Below are 14,550 nucleotides of genomic sequence, written 5' to 3' on the forward strand. Positions count from 1 at the left end.
GCACTTCGTTAGATTGATGAGACACTATGCCATGCTTCAGATGATATTTCCGGCTACCATTGTGCGGGCGAGCGGCGTCACCTTTTCACGCCTCAAAATCGCTCATGGAGCGAAGCTGACCAGGACCAGAAATCTCGCAATGATGATCGGCGATAATGTTGCGAAGAGCGTCATTTTCTCACCATGAAAGCGTACGAAGCTGCTAGCCAGCTTGGACTGCGTCCATTGCCTGCCGCCGACGCGTGGTTGGTGTTGCTTTCTCCGGCCCGCGGACCGGACTTGACCGACATGCATGGAACGAGGCTGAGCTCGGAGAAAGCAGAGCGAGCGACGCGACATGTCAACTTTCAATCCATTCCACACGCTGCGAGCGCCACGCAATGACGACAGAGCCTTGACGTCGAGGAAAGGCTACGACGATAGACGACGACTTGCCGGACTGAGAGATGGTAGACTTGAGCGCGACAGAAAGCTGTAACAGAGCTCGGCGAGAGCTTCGATGAGCAAGGTTCGGCAGACACAGGCGGCCGTGGTGTGCATCTCTCGATTGTGGCCCAGATTCTACTCAACTCACACCTTGGCGGCGATCACGCCGAGCAGCTAACCGTCTATTCTCCTACTCCAATCGCACTTTGACCCCTTTCCACATCCTACTACCTCATACCCAGACCTCCTCATATCACAGCCCACCATCTATCACGCTACGCCACCGAGCTCGCCAACATGACGTTTGGTCTGGGCATCGACTTTGGCCCGCCAGAGGGCGTCCCACCTCCTCGTCAGCCACCCCCTCCTCGTCCATCTTCGCAGCAAGAGCGACGGCCTCCTCACGCCGGTGCTGGCAAAGGTCTACCAGCGGTACCACCCGCATACGCTCGTCCTGCTCCTGGCCACCATGGTCACCGTCAACAACGCCCACACACATCTGGCGGCCGCTTGGCCAGCCCGCAGCGCAGAGTTCGTATCGCAAGCGGCCAGCCCAACGTCCTCGGCATCGGAGCAGGGCACACCACGGACGAGGACATCTACTCATCTCCAGAGGGCACACCATCTACCCTCTCATCACCCCGCGAGACCTTCCGTTCCATTGCCGATCCCAGGCTCAATGCCAATGCCAAGCTCACCGTTGCCAACATGAGCGATGTCGACTCAAGCTCGGCTTATGACTCCTCTGCGCCCAGTTCAAGCTACCTTGGCAGCTCCTCGCCTGCAGAGACCGAGACGAGAGGCACCTCCTACCACTCCAGCGCAGCGCAGTACGCCAGGAACCTTGGTATGAACAAATACGCCTCCGAGTCTCAGCCTGACCTTGCCAAGAGCGCGGTACCTGCTCCGGCCAGCTCAATTGCTCATGGTGGCACTGACACAGCCCCTCCGCGGCCACAAACCAGACCGAGAAGCCAGAGTGCAGCAAGGGTGCCATCCGGCACCAGTCTTGGTCGCGCGTCCGAGGTTCGCCCAGGCTCTCGCTCACTAAGAGTTGGCGCCAGCCTCAATCGTGGAACTGAGCCACAGAGTGGAGCGAACGCTGCAGCAGGAAGAGCAATTGGGCACCACAAGACTCAGTCATGGGACGGCGGTCCGATCCCAGTACTTCAAGGCCAGGGCCCTCGATTGCCGCTCAAGCCGGGCGAGATGCTGCAGCTGAAAGAGCCTACGGACAGCGGCTCGGCCACGCCTAATAGCGAGGGTCTCGTGCCAGATGGTTTCGGTGGCTACCGAGAACCGAGCGACCGTCAGATCGAAGCGTCCCGTCCGTCCCCCATCGAGGAGTCATCCCCCGAGATCGCTCATCAACGCCCTGTACCCACCGAGCGTGCCGCTCCACCACCAGCAAGCGCACAGGCACGCCAACCACACAGTCGAAATGACAGCATTGCTTACTCAGAAGCGTCTTCCCACGCTTCTCACGCCTCGTCCACTTCGACATTCACCAATGGCGCATACCCGCAGATGCCGTTGCGTGTGGGAGCCGTCTATAGTTCAGAGGGCATGGAAATGAAGGCGCAGCCACAGCAGCGAGGTCCACGGGGGAGACAGGCGTCGGAGGGTAGCTTCGTATCGGCCGTCGAGGATGCACCAGAAGAGGAGCGAGTCAATGGTCCTCCTACAACGCAATCTCGTGCAGCCAGCATCGGTCCTAACGCCAGCATGATGCGAAGCCCTGGCGGTGGTCATCAGTCCAAGTCAGCTCCTACCGCTACCGCAGAGCAGTCTTCGCAGATGACTCACTCGATGTCCATGCCATTGGTCAAGATGCACTCGATGCGAGGGTACAAGGCGTTTGAAGGGGCTGAACGCGGTGAGGGCATGGTAACTTTGGACGCTGACCATGGCGACTTTACGCAAGGGCAACGCATCATGCCAGGCCACCTGGGAGACATCGATGGGGATGCGATTCCGGACAGGGGAGAAAAGGTGGCTCCTCTGGAGGTCCCCGTTCGCCGCGCCACGATGGCTCAACAGCAACAACAGCCGATTACGGCAACCACTGCGTCCACGCAACAATCTCGCCCTCGTTCGCGCAGCGTAGGCAACCTTACACGACCGACTCCGGAGTCTGGAGTCAACCTCGAGCGCCACGGTACGCTCATCAACCCCTCTGCCAATCCTGCTCGCCGATCTCGCGATCTTCAGCGTCTACTGGGCGACTCGAGGCGCAAGGCTGCTTCCACAACAGCGTCCGACGGGGAACGATCGCCTACGAAGAGCACGGGACTGCAGCGCTCAAATGCTGTCGCTAGCGGCGCACAACCGCCTGCTATCCTCGAGCAGGGCCGTCGCAAAGAGGCTCGAGTTGACGTTGACGTTCTGCTGGAGAGTGACCTGGTCGTTGAGGGCGGTATGCTGCGTGGTCGCCTCGAGATCAAGATCCGCAAGCCATCCGGCGGCGAAGGTGCCGTCTTCTTGGCTCAGCCCAAGGTCCGTGTCGTGGGCTTTGAGGAGCTGCTCGGTGGCGACGATACGAGGCACATCTTCTTCCATCACGCTGGCTTTGTACACGGCGACGATGAGCGCGCGCAGCCTTTCATGCTGCATGGCTCGCCCAACGTTACGTCGCCTGAGAGCGAGGGACGTGTGCCGCTGCCCTGCTTCGCCACGCAGCCCGACGCAGAGGGCTATTCTGTCGGTCGCGAAGGCGTGCACTCTATTCCCTTTGCAATGGAGGTGCCTATCGGTAAGGGAGCCAAGGGCAGCTACCGTGGCAAGTCCGCCCATGTCCGCTACATCGTTATTGGCTCTGTCAAGCTCAAGGACAAACACGGCGGCAACCGCTCTATTGCTCATTTCTACCGTCACGTTGACCTCTATCCCTATCTCAACCCGGCGGTCGTCCTCTCGAGCGCTCCTCGTCCAATCTCTGCAGAGGGCGAAAAGGGCCTGTTCCTCGGCGGCTCAGGCAAAGTCAAGCTCTCAGCTTCTCTCCATCGCGCAACGTGGGTGGCAGGTCAACGAGTCTACGTCAACGTCAATGTTGCCAACGGGACCAGCAAGAAGATCAGCTCAGCCTCAATGACCCTCATCCGCACTGTCACGTTGTATCGCCCTCGTCCCGAGCTCAATCTCGGGCACGGCGAGACAACCATCGATCCGGACGCTTGCAACACGTCGACCACGCGCAAGAAGGTGACAGAAGAAATCCTGGAAATGGGTCAAAAGGGCAGCAGAGGTTTCGTTACGGCCAAAGGCTGGTGGACTGGCGTTGAAGGGCACACGACACTTGACTTCTCGCACCACCTCGCCATCCCGCAGGACGCGCTGAGCATCTCTCGCGGTCGCCACGTCGAGGTGTCGTACCACATCCGCATCACCCTGGGCACGTCCATGTCCACGGCCGCCACCGTTGAGCTACCCCTCAAGATCATTAACTTTGTATCCCTTGACCCGCCACCCGTTAAGTCTGCCTCGCCAGCAGCGGCGCGCGCTTGGGCATCGAACGCGCTGGCTACGTCGACGAACCTTGAACGCCAGTCGGTCTCCTCGGACGAAGGAGAGATGATCGCAATGGTCAAGTCAGCCGAGGCTTTACGCTCGCCGGGTCGCATGGAGGTGGCTCGTGGTGCGACTTCCCCTGGCTCGAACGCACTGCTAGCCCTTTCGCAGCGAGCAGCACAGCGCAATGGTCAAAAACTCCCTGTGCCACCGCCACAGGCTGCTCAGCAGAGCCAGACGCTGCAAGCGCCTCAGGAGCCAGCACAGCGTGGAGTGCAAGGTCGCCGCTCGCTTGACTTCATTCGAACAGCTACGGCGCGTCGCACGAGCAACCAGGGTCAGCCTTCCTCAGCAGCCAGTGATGCACCTCTGCCAATGGGCTTGGGCATTGAGGTGGGCGCTCCATCTGTGGACGCCGACGCTACGCCACGGAGTGCCACGTCGTCCAGTTTCAGCGGCAGCGACAGTGAGGGACCACGCTCTACGGGTGGCCTCGTACGCCGACGCTCCTCGTCCATTAACCCCTCGTGCCTGCCCTACGAGCACATTGACGTCCCCGCTCCCAGCTTTGGCTTCCCTTTCATGCAGCTTCCAGGTGTCTACAACAATGACGAGAACGAAGATGACGCCGAAGGCAATGCGGCTGACCGCACGCTGGGCCTGAACGAGGACTCGATGTACGAGGTCGATCTCGCTGTTGGGTCGACAAGGCTTGATGGCGAGGACGATGCCTTCAAGACCATGCACACGCACGATGGCGACGAAAGTGTTGACCCGGACGAGAGCGCGGACACGGTGCGTGATGGGCGCAGTGACGGCGAAGACGATGAGGACGACGATTCCGGCGTACCCGGTGAAGAGCTTGCTCGTCCTGCTGAGGGAAGGCCAAGCGTGCTCGTCGTGCCCGACTGCTCAACGCCAGAGCGAGTCGTTGGGCCGCGAGCTGCGGCGCCCAAGGCGAGTGAGGAGCAATCACAGGGACGAAGAGGGTCATCATCGAGCCCTGCGCCTGTTCGCCGTGTCGTGGCTACTCAGCAGCAGGACGCTTCGGCCAAGAGAGCCTCGACCCCGCCACCGACGCTGAACAAGAGGGCGAGCGCCTCTGCCCTGCGACAGCGTGCCTCTAATCCAAACCTGCGGTCCAGCACCTCTTCGCCAAGCAAGAGCGGCAGCGAGAGCTCGACGGGTGCGTCGTCATCGCCAACGAAGACCCTCAAGAGCAAGTCGAGCTTCACCTTTGCTACCTCAACGGCACCGTTGCGTGTCGCGCCTGCCTCGCCCACCAAGTCAGCCGCAGCGAGCAAGGCCTCGGCGACAATTGCGAAGGCCAAGGTCGCTCCCGCTCAGCTGGCCAAGGCGAACAGAGCTTCTTCCCCTCAATCGACTGTCGCGACTATACCCTCTCCCGCCTCATCGCACGAAGCTCTCACGCCGGAGAGCGCTCATGGCGATCTGGGAGCGGCTGGGCCAGGCGACCTAAACGACGATGTGTACGACCTCTCGACGGAAGCTGTCGTTCAATCATCTCACCAGGACCTGCCAGGGCGTAATGGCGACTTGGGGCTCGGCCTTGGTCTAGTCCTCGATGGCGGTGAAGAGCCCAAGAAGCCGCAGCCTGCCCGTCTACAACCCCTCAAATCCTCCGTCGCCGGCCCTCGCGAACTCGGCGGAATGACTCGGTCGCACACAGCTGCCGCCCTCGCCAGCACCGCTACATCCACCACTACTTCACCAGCACGCAAGCTTCGCCATTCGAACAGCGCGAATTCGCTCAGCACCAAAGCGGCTGCGAACGCGACGATGGCGAAGGGAGGGGTGGCCGTGCCTTCTGTGCGAAACAAGATCGCCCTGCTGGAGAGTAGGGCAAAGGCGCTGCATGAGTTCACGCATCCTACGTCAACCACCCCAGAGGGGACGCCGAAGCGTAGCAGCAGGGCCGGCACGCCCAGCAGTGGCACGCCGACGAAGGTGAGAAGCGGGACGCCCACCACAACCACAACCACTCCAGACAGGCGCAACAGCGGCACGTCTACCCGTCCAGCTGTCAACGGCGACCGTCTTGCCCCTCGAGCCAGTATCGCTTCTACCACGAGTGGCGCCAATTTGTCGCGCAACAGCAGCAAGATCTCTTTCGCCAGCACCGCAGCGGGCAGTGATGCTACGGGAGGTACGGGCGAGCAGCCTTCTTGGATGCAGAGAGCGGACAGTATCGGGAGCTTCAAGGCGCCAATGCTGAGGGGGCTTGGAGGCACTAGGTGAGGTTGAAGTGTCGCCAACGGTACAATCCATTGTTTATATCCTACGCTACTATTACGGACCAACTCTTTTTCTCTCCCTTTCCTGTCCATCTTTCTCCTTCACTCATTCCCTTTTCTATCTATCTTCTCTCGCAGGACTCCCTTGCGATCGATCGAATGCCGTGCCCTACGTAATGACCAAATGCATCTTCAATCTCGTCTGGCGGGCATGACGTGTTCAGTAGCCGTACTTTCTTCTCGCAAGGCTGTTGACCGGGCCAGGGCTGCGACGTCAGGAGAGGCAGCGTCAGCTCACGACCGTCACCGTCAGCCGGCTGATGTTCACTCACATCAAAGGATAAATCCACCTCACAATCCTGTACTTGACAGGCATGGCCACGATCCCCTTCTCGCCCCTATCCGCGCACTTGATACTGCGCCTGGCCACCTCGCTTGCCTCGAGGATCTCACTCGAGCCCTTGCTCTTCGCATCGTCCCATGCAGCATCCTTGAGCTCTTCTCCTGGTACCCCGTCGATTGCGGATTGGCGGAACGAGGTGCGGATGGTTGCGGGCGCCATGGCGAGGAAGGCAATTTCGCTACGCTTTGGGGTAGAGCGCTCGGACTGGGCGGCGGATTCTACTGCGACTGCCTGGAAGACGTGGAGTTGGGCCGCTTTGCTTGCTCCGTAGAGACTGCGTGTCGGTGGTGGGACGTAGGCTGCTACGCTGCTGAGCAGGACGATCGTGGGCAGAGGCGAGGTGAGCTGCAGGAGTGGAATGAAGGTCGCCAGCACAGCGGCTGTTGCGGCTGCGTTGATGTTGTGGATCTGAGAGGCTTTGGAAAGGACGTTGGTAATGCCCTCCAGAGTCGCATGTGGGCTGGAGGAGCTGCTGGCGGTTTGGGTGAGCGGGTCTACACCTGCTAAGTTGAGAAGGGGACGCAGGGCCGATACGCCAAAGGTGATATGAAGCGTATCGAGGCCGCCCAATGCTATCGAGGGGGAGAGCACTCTGGATCAGCTACTTCCTCCCCTGCATATATGCTACCCTGCAATGCCTACTCACCTCTCCTCACTACCTGCCTCACTTTCACCAGATCCTCCGGCTTAGTACAATCCGCTTCGACAATGTGCACCGTCTCGCCCACATCCTCCCATCCCGGTGCCTGCTGACTTTGATCCCATTCCTCTCCTTCCTTTCGCTTCTCTGCGCACTTCTCCTTGACCCTCTCCAACTCCTTACCCCTCCTCCCCACCAGCACTATATTCCTGCATCCTCTCGCCGCGTACTGGTAGGCTAGCTCCTCTCCTACGCCGGATGTCGCGCCCAGAATGAGTACACGCTCACGATAAGGAGGGATTGATGCGAATCTGGGTCGAGCATTGCGAAGGAACATGATGAGGATGGGGACGGGGATGAGGATGGTGGTGAGTGCGATGTACAGATTGAGATTGGGTGGTGGCGTGCGTCCGAAGAGGGCAAAGAGGTCGTCGACCCAGCCTAGAGCGGATTCGTAGACTGGCATGACGGGCGAGAGACCGAGATGTCGATGGAGACGAGGGGAGAAGGAGAGGATGGGAAGAACGGGAGTGGAGGATAAAGCTCGGCGATGCCTTGCGGGGAAGTTGATCCGTCGATCGCATCGAGCCGAAGCGGACAGGCGGGCTGACACAAGGCGGAAGATGTGAAAAGCCAAGAAACGCGATGAGCAGTCAAAGTACCCCATTGCCCGTCAACGGGTGCGCGAAAGAGGGAATGAAAACACCAAGCTGACATTGCGATACAGCTCCAGGACCAGTCATTCATCCACGTCACTTGCTTCACCTCCGATCAACAACGGCGAGCACCAAGTCGAATCTCCCGCCAATCGCCCTCTTGATCTCCAAGAGGCGGAGCACCTTCCTCCACGCCACGGAGGCTCCCATTCCCAGCCCTTCCGCTGCTGGCCCTTGACCGGCCACAAGCCTTTCGATCTCGCCCTTGGCAGCAGAGGCAGCATCAATGGCGCCCTTTTTGATCGCTTGCTTCCCCACACCTGCCCCGCCGCCAGAGAAGACGGAGGCCGCGGCGTCATCGCGTCGAGCAAAGTAGATAAAGTCCGCAGGGGAGAGCATGGCGCGCAGCAGCGAGCCGGCAAGGAAGCAGATGAGCGCAATGCTCAGCAGCGTGGCGAGGCTATATCGCGCTTCGTGAAGAAGGGGACCTCCGAGCAAGAGTGGCGTGGTTGAGCCTGCCGGACCGGTGGCAGGATCGGTGGACTTGGACTCTTGGGATCCCTCGGGCTTGTTCGTCGTCGATGAGGAGCCGTCTGCCGTGCCCGTTGCGGGCGCGCCCTTGCCATCTTTGGCCTCATTCTCGCCCTTCTCTTTGCCCTTACCCGTCCGGCTACTCAAGCTCGACGTAGCAGACTTCGACGCTCCGCCTGCCTCTCCGTTGGCTGACACGTTCGACACGGCAGTCGAGGCCCCGATGCGTGAGAGCGGATAGGACTGCAGCAGGCCCATGAGCGAGGTAGCTGCGGACGAGGCCGTTGCCGCGGTCTGGGCGGCCATCGTTCCGGAAGAAGTCGAAGGAGCTGTAGAAGAGACGGAATCGCGTTTGCCTGATTGGTGGCTTGCGACGCTGGCCGAATCTGCGCCTTTGTCCCCCTTTTGAGCTTCAGCGCTGCCGCTCGACCCTGCCGCGCTCGTGCTGGTAGCAGTCACACTGCTCTCGCCCCCCTTCTTCTCTCCGCGCGACTTCTTCGCGTCACTAGCCGTCGCAGCAGGAGACGCCAGCATGGCTGGGATGACCTCTTGCTCCCCTTCTTTTCCCCGCGGCGCACGACTGAGCCTGCTTACCGCAGGATCAAGGTCGTGCTCGCGCTGTAGCATAGCCGACGTTTTGTTCACGTGGACCACATCGAGCCTTCTCCCAGCGTAGTGAACGGGGACTTGCTGCGGGTCGATCTCGTCCGTGGCACCGACGGCTGCAGCGGCCTCCAAATCTTGTGGCTGTGAAGTGGCAGACCCATTCGGAGCTGGCGACGCGGCTCGCGAGACAGGTTCAGGCTGTGTTGGCCTCAGAGTCAGCCGTATAGCAGCGCCGCGCTCTCGCAGTTGCTGCCTCCAATCAATCGCATCCGTCCGACATGAATCAGCATCATCGTCATCTTGCGGTGGCTTCGTTACCGTCTCGACCGGCAGGGAAACGCGAACGAGGTGTCGCCGAGGTCGGACAGATGGATCCAGTGTCGCTGCTAAGACGGCTGATGGAGGCAGCTCGTAGATTGTCACTTCGACGGGCAGGTCTTTCTTGCTCTTAGCGATTGAGCTGAGCGAGAGCGGCTCGGGCTTCGACTTGACAGAGTCGGTGGACATGAGCTCGGGGGCCGGCTTCTCCATCATTGGCGTCTTGGCCTCATCGCCGCCCTCTTGCGCCACACCTTCGGCAAGGCTGACATTCGGCGATCGCTCAGCGGCAAGCCTCGTGGCCGGCGGACGCGGCCCGAATTGCGAGAAGACATCGATCTTGTAGCCTGCCATGTAGTGCTTGAGCTCAACCTCGATGTCCGCCAGCACGATAGGACGAGTAGCAGCAGCCACGTCCGACGCTCGAAGGGATGCACGAGGCGTGCGAATAGCGGAAGAGGTTGCACTCGCCGAAAAGCCGGGATTGCTTCGGAGCGAGGTTGAGCTGGTGGCCTTGAGCAGCTTATGATGACCTTGAGAAGACGATGGGCGCTGCTGCTGAGGCTGCGTATCATTGAGGCTCGGGCTACGAGGTATTGACAGCGCCTGTGCCGCAGCCGCTTTGGTCGATGCTGCATTTGAGACCGCTGGCTGACGCTGCGATCCGCCTAGCTGCTTCTGCTCCTCACCCAGTGGCGGAGCGTGCAGCAGCACCTCAAAGCGCTTATCTGCTGGCGAGAAGTTGGACAGTAGCAGGATCGTCTCACGCTTGCGTATCGGCTCTTCAACGACCCACGCAAAGTCGTTGTCCTCGTCCCTCCCGTCTCCCAGCACCTTGAAGTGCGGCGGCGGAGCTCTGACTGCCGGGATTGCCCCTCTTGCCTTGAGGAAGCTCTCTACAGCGAGAATACTCCTCGGTAGGTTCGCATTCCAAAGCGTGTTGACAGTAAAGGGCAGGCTACCCGCATAGTCCACCGCGACGACGTGAGTACATCGTGTTGACGGAATTTGGTAGTTGAGGGTTGAGCTGTACGGGTCTAGCGTCTCGAAGATCCACCCGTCTATCAAGACACGCCCGACAGGTAGGGCATTGGGATTCAACTTTGCGGAGTCGAAGGTGGACGTCTCTTCGGGAAAAGAGGCGGAGGCGTGGTAGTAGACCCGTTGAGCCGTGAAAGAGGGAGTGGAGGGAGAGCCAAGCCCGTCCAAGCCGTCTTCCTGTGATGTAGGAGTCGCAGTGGCTGACAAGCTCGACATGAAGAAGCCTCTACCTCTGAAGGGGAAAGCCCCCGTTGTGGTCACGAAGCTAGACGTGGCTCCCTCACCGTAGCTCTCGAGGAACTTGGTCGTCTCGATGCGCTCGTCCCATTGCTTGCGGCAGCTCAGACTCGATATCACCGCAACCATGTCCTCCGCAGTGACGCCTTGCACGACCTTGTCGCCGCGCTGCACCGCGATCGTGGGCGAGATGGACTGCATCATTTTGCGACGGATGAAGAGACCGTTGCGCTGTGTTACCATGGCCCATCCCGCTGGATTCACCGTGGGGTCAGGGGATCGCTCGGCGTAGATGCGGCGGAGAAGGAAGAGGACATCAAGGGCGGGCGTCATCGCATGCTTGGGCTGCTTGTCCGAGAAGGGCGTATGCGTGTTGGCATTGGTTGCCGCTGCAGGCTGTGTTATCTCGGCCACCGCGGTCGAGCTGGTATCTTTTGCAGCTGAAGCCGGCGTGCCGACACGCGAAGGGATCGAGCTGCTTGCTCCAGAGTCGTAGCTGCCGGCCATGTCTGAGCCTTCACGAGCGGACGACTGCTTGAGATCGAGGGGGACACGCTGCGGCTTGCTACGCTTCTTGTCTTTCAGCTGCGCGAGCTCGTCCTCTTTCATCTCGTCGACGTCGACTTTAAGGCGAGCGCCATTGACGGTGACGACGCCGCGCTCTTTGCCCGCTGGACTTCCGCGTCGAACCGTGACCTTGGCAGAGTCGTCTTCGAGGCTTGCTGGATGATGCTCAATGGTAAGCCACAGACCACCTCCGCCTGGGCTGAGCTTGTGCCGACGAAGACAGCTGACGTTGATCGGGGGCGGGTCGACGAGCAAGTCGAGATTGCCGCACCACGTCTCAATATCGCATCGCATCTCGCACTCGACGTTGTGCGACCCCGAGGTCAATAGCGGCTGTTCTTCTTCATCACCGTCCGTCCGGCTGTACTCGATGCGAAACGTCGCTTTCTCCACGTCGTACTTGGCGTCTGACAAGCGTGCGCCTAGCATGCGGGTCAACACAGGCGGAGCGCCAAGCTTGATGGCATGCTCCCCTACTCCGGCAACGGAAGCCGTCATCAGGGCAGGTGTCGCACTTTTGCTTGTCCAGCCCTTCGGGTCGCTCTGCTCGATGAGAGTGACGTGGACCGTTGTTGGACTGAGGGATTCGATGCTCCACCCCCTCAAGTCGACTTGTGTGCGGATGACACCAGGTGCGGTCGAGGGTATTGACGGAAAGAGTGTGGTCTCGTCCGTTGAGAAGGAAAAAGTGTGGACAGATGAGGGCGACTTGTAGGACGTCTCAACCATGACAGCGTCTCGGGCGCTCACGGGCCAAGCGGCTTTCGTCTTTGTGTGCCAGACGGCGCTGACATCATCTACATCCTCGATGAGCTTGGCTTCCTCGAGCGTCTTGTCCCAGTAGGTCCTCGTTCCCGGGCTACTGATGGATGCGAACAGGTCCCATACACCTACGCCGACAAAGGTGGCCTCGGCCCGATAGACAACAAGCGTGGGGTCGATGGAGTCGAGCTGTGTAACAGTGACGCCGCGACTATCGCTGAGATGCTTCCACTTTGCCTCAGGTTCCTGAAGCATTGAGGTGAAGTAGATGTAGTTCCTGCGAATGATGGAGGCGAGCGTTGTTGCGCGCTTCGAGAAGGTGAATTGCGAAATGGAGTCCGCCCTGTGATGATGCGAATCTGACGAGCGCTCGTGGGATGCAGTGCTTGCAATCGAGATGTTAGACAAGCTTGCAGCTTCATCGAGGAGAGCAAGACCAGGTGCTCCAGCTGGCTCGATGGTCGGCTGCGTGCTCGGGACGACGTCGGTGATGGGCACTGTCTCGTCATTGATGCGCAGACGGATGTCTGAGCTGGCTGCGATGCGCTGAATGTTGACTTGCGAGCGTACACTCTCTTCGGCGCCTGGAAGACGATCGTGGTCGATGTTGAGCACAATTCGGCTTGATGAGCTCAAGGGTCCTTTCTCTCGCGTCGCTGTTGCTCGCCACTCTGCCGAGCTCCCTTCTTCGAGCACCTGCGGCCGGATCAAGACCTTGACGTCCCAGCCCTCCTCTGCAGGCAGTGCGAATTGTATCGCAGTGCCCATCGTCTTGCGGCGCATATGCAGAGCATCTTCTGACGCATCCTCTGACGCTTTACTGCTGCCGCCAATCTGCCCTGGTGTCGTAGGGTCGTCGCCCAATACGCAGTACGACGTCGAGAGTGTATCCCTGCTGACATCGAATGCCGTCGAAAGCACTTCGACGTTGGAGCCGTAGAGGCTGAGGCTGGGCAAATGAGAAGCGCCTGACCTGACGTGCTTGACGAGGCCTACTGCCATCGCTGTGCAGTGGCTGCCGAGGCCCCCTGCTGGCATTCCCAGCCAAGCGCCCCGAAGGTCCCAAGCCCAGAACAGGGTGAGCCGTATTGCTGGCGAGTCCGGTGAAGGGCCATTGTCGAGCAAATCCTCTACTGCCTCAGCATCTGGGAGCTGGACGCAGCAGGCGAACAAGTGGACGTGGGAGCGAACGCATGGCGGCGCTGGTTTGAGATAAGCTGGTGCATCTGCGGAGCGAGGCAACGAGGTCGAGACATTGACGAGGGTACTTTCGTCCGACATGGATCGCGAGATGGTGATGGCATCGCGAGGGCTCGCTGGCCAACCGAGCTTCCACCTGGTCCGGCTGATGCGGGTTCGAGGGTCGAGCATCTCGACGGTCTCTGCCTCATCGACGAGCTTGTCCCCTATCAAAAAGAGTGAACGTGAGGATGAGGGTAAGCTAAGCAGCTGATGCTTGCTGTTGAGCTGCCTCGGTGGTACTTACACTTGGTACGAGCCTCCGGCACCCCCAACGATGCCTTGAAGCCTTCGAGGTCTGGCACACCGTCAAACGGCACATCGACGACTGCTCTGTACACGTCGACGCCCGTGGGCAATCCGATTGACTTGCCGCCGCTCCGTTTGTGAATGCGAACAGCAGAGGACTCGACGGATTGCGGTGCAAAGGGTAGGGCCCGCGACGGGAAGGAAGCAGCTGCGGCCCGGCCAGAGCTGACCCGCTGCTGACTGGGCGACGAAGGGAAGCTGGCGAATCGTCCATCATCGCGAGACTTGCCCTTTACTGGGCTGGCGTTGGGAGTCATGCCAGCTGGCGCTACCGATGGTCGCCGCGAGCCATTCCTTTGGGCGACGCTACCGGCCGGCGTTGAGGGGACGGTCCGCGGCTGCGCTGACGTGGAGGAAGACGATGCTGCCTGTGCGGCTGGTGGTGGTACAACAGGCTTCCATGCCTTGCTAGACGATGAAGACTGCGATGCGAGAAGACGAAAAGAGCGGATGGCCGACTGGAGAGCTTCGTCCCACTGTGCCTTTGCGCTGCGAGAAGGAGTAGAGGGTGTAGAGGTCAGCAAAGGATTGCTTAAGAGCATATGCAGGGGATGACTGATACTCACGCTGTCAGGTTGCCGCCATCCATGGCGTTTGCGATGAGCGCGGGGGTGTGCGCCCCTGAGCAAGCCCTCCGTCAACGACGTCGTCGTCGATGGGATAGCGATGGTGTCGAGTGAGCTGAGATGCGACCTGTTTGTGGGGGGAAGACACGGAAAGGCCGCACACGCAACAGCAAGCTGAGGCCACCGACGGCAGCCCAATCGAGTGGAGACGGGACACGGAGTCGAGACGGGACGGATGGGTCGAGCTGCACATCGTCCCGCCTGACCAGCCGCGAGAAGCAGGTCAAGTCGGCGACGACGTCGCTCTCGCCATATTGTTGAGGCGAAAGATGTGGTGCCACTGCCCAATACATCGCTCGATGTCTCTCAAAGGCATCGAGGTTTTGTGCCATATCGCCCACCTCAGCCGTCCATGGGCGAGGGGCCGATGAATGAATATCATCGTGGTGCCGGCTGCAGAGGTTGGCTGTGCCTGCAGTGCGGCTGG

General features: G+C 60.3%; 3 protein-coding genes across 3 annotated transcripts; 1 reads left to right on the forward strand and 2 right to left on the reverse strand.

The window, feature by feature from the left end:
* Positions 1-601: 601 nt before the first annotated feature.
* BDZ90DRAFT_193152 (hypothetical protein) lies at positions 602-6,282 on the forward strand. Its single transcript, XM_025503889.1, has 2 exons — positions 602-4,567; positions 5,231-6,282. Exons 1-2 carry the CDS (start codon positions 724-726, stop codon positions 6,190-6,192), a joined length of 4,806 nt encoding a protein of 1,601 aa, XP_025361451.1. The 5' UTR covers positions 602-723; the 3' UTR covers positions 6,193-6,282.
* On the reverse strand, positions 6,173-7,797 carry BDZ90DRAFT_232937 (NAD(P)-binding protein). Its single transcript, XM_025506448.1, is given in 3 exon segments — positions 6,173-6,454; positions 6,465-7,163; positions 7,238-7,797. 2 exon segments carry the CDS (start codon positions 7,695-7,697, stop codon positions 6,517-6,519), a joined length of 1,107 nt encoding a protein of 368 aa, XP_025361452.1. The 5' UTR covers positions 7,698-7,797; the 3' UTR covers positions 6,173-6,454; positions 6,465-6,516.
* A 73-nt stretch (positions 7,798-7,870) lies between these two features.
* Positions 7,871-14,477, reverse strand: BDZ90DRAFT_280324 (hypothetical protein). The gene is made up of 3 exons (XM_025509268.1): positions 14,064-14,477; positions 13,436-13,986; positions 7,871-13,355 (listed from the first exon to the last, which is right to left on the reverse strand). Exons 1-3 carry the CDS (start codon positions 14,084-14,086, stop codon positions 7,993-7,995), a joined length of 5,937 nt encoding a protein of 1,978 aa, XP_025361453.1. The 5' UTR covers positions 14,087-14,477; the 3' UTR covers positions 7,871-7,992.
* Between the last annotated feature and the right edge of the window lie 73 nt (positions 14,478-14,550).

This window comes from Jaminaea rosea (assembly GCF_003144245.1).
Source record: "Jaminaea rosea strain MCA 5214 unplaced genomic scaffold BDZ90scaffold_9, whole genome shotgun sequence".
Lineage (NCBI taxonomy): Eukaryota > Fungi > Basidiomycota > Exobasidiomycetes > Microstromatales > Jaminaea > Jaminaea rosea.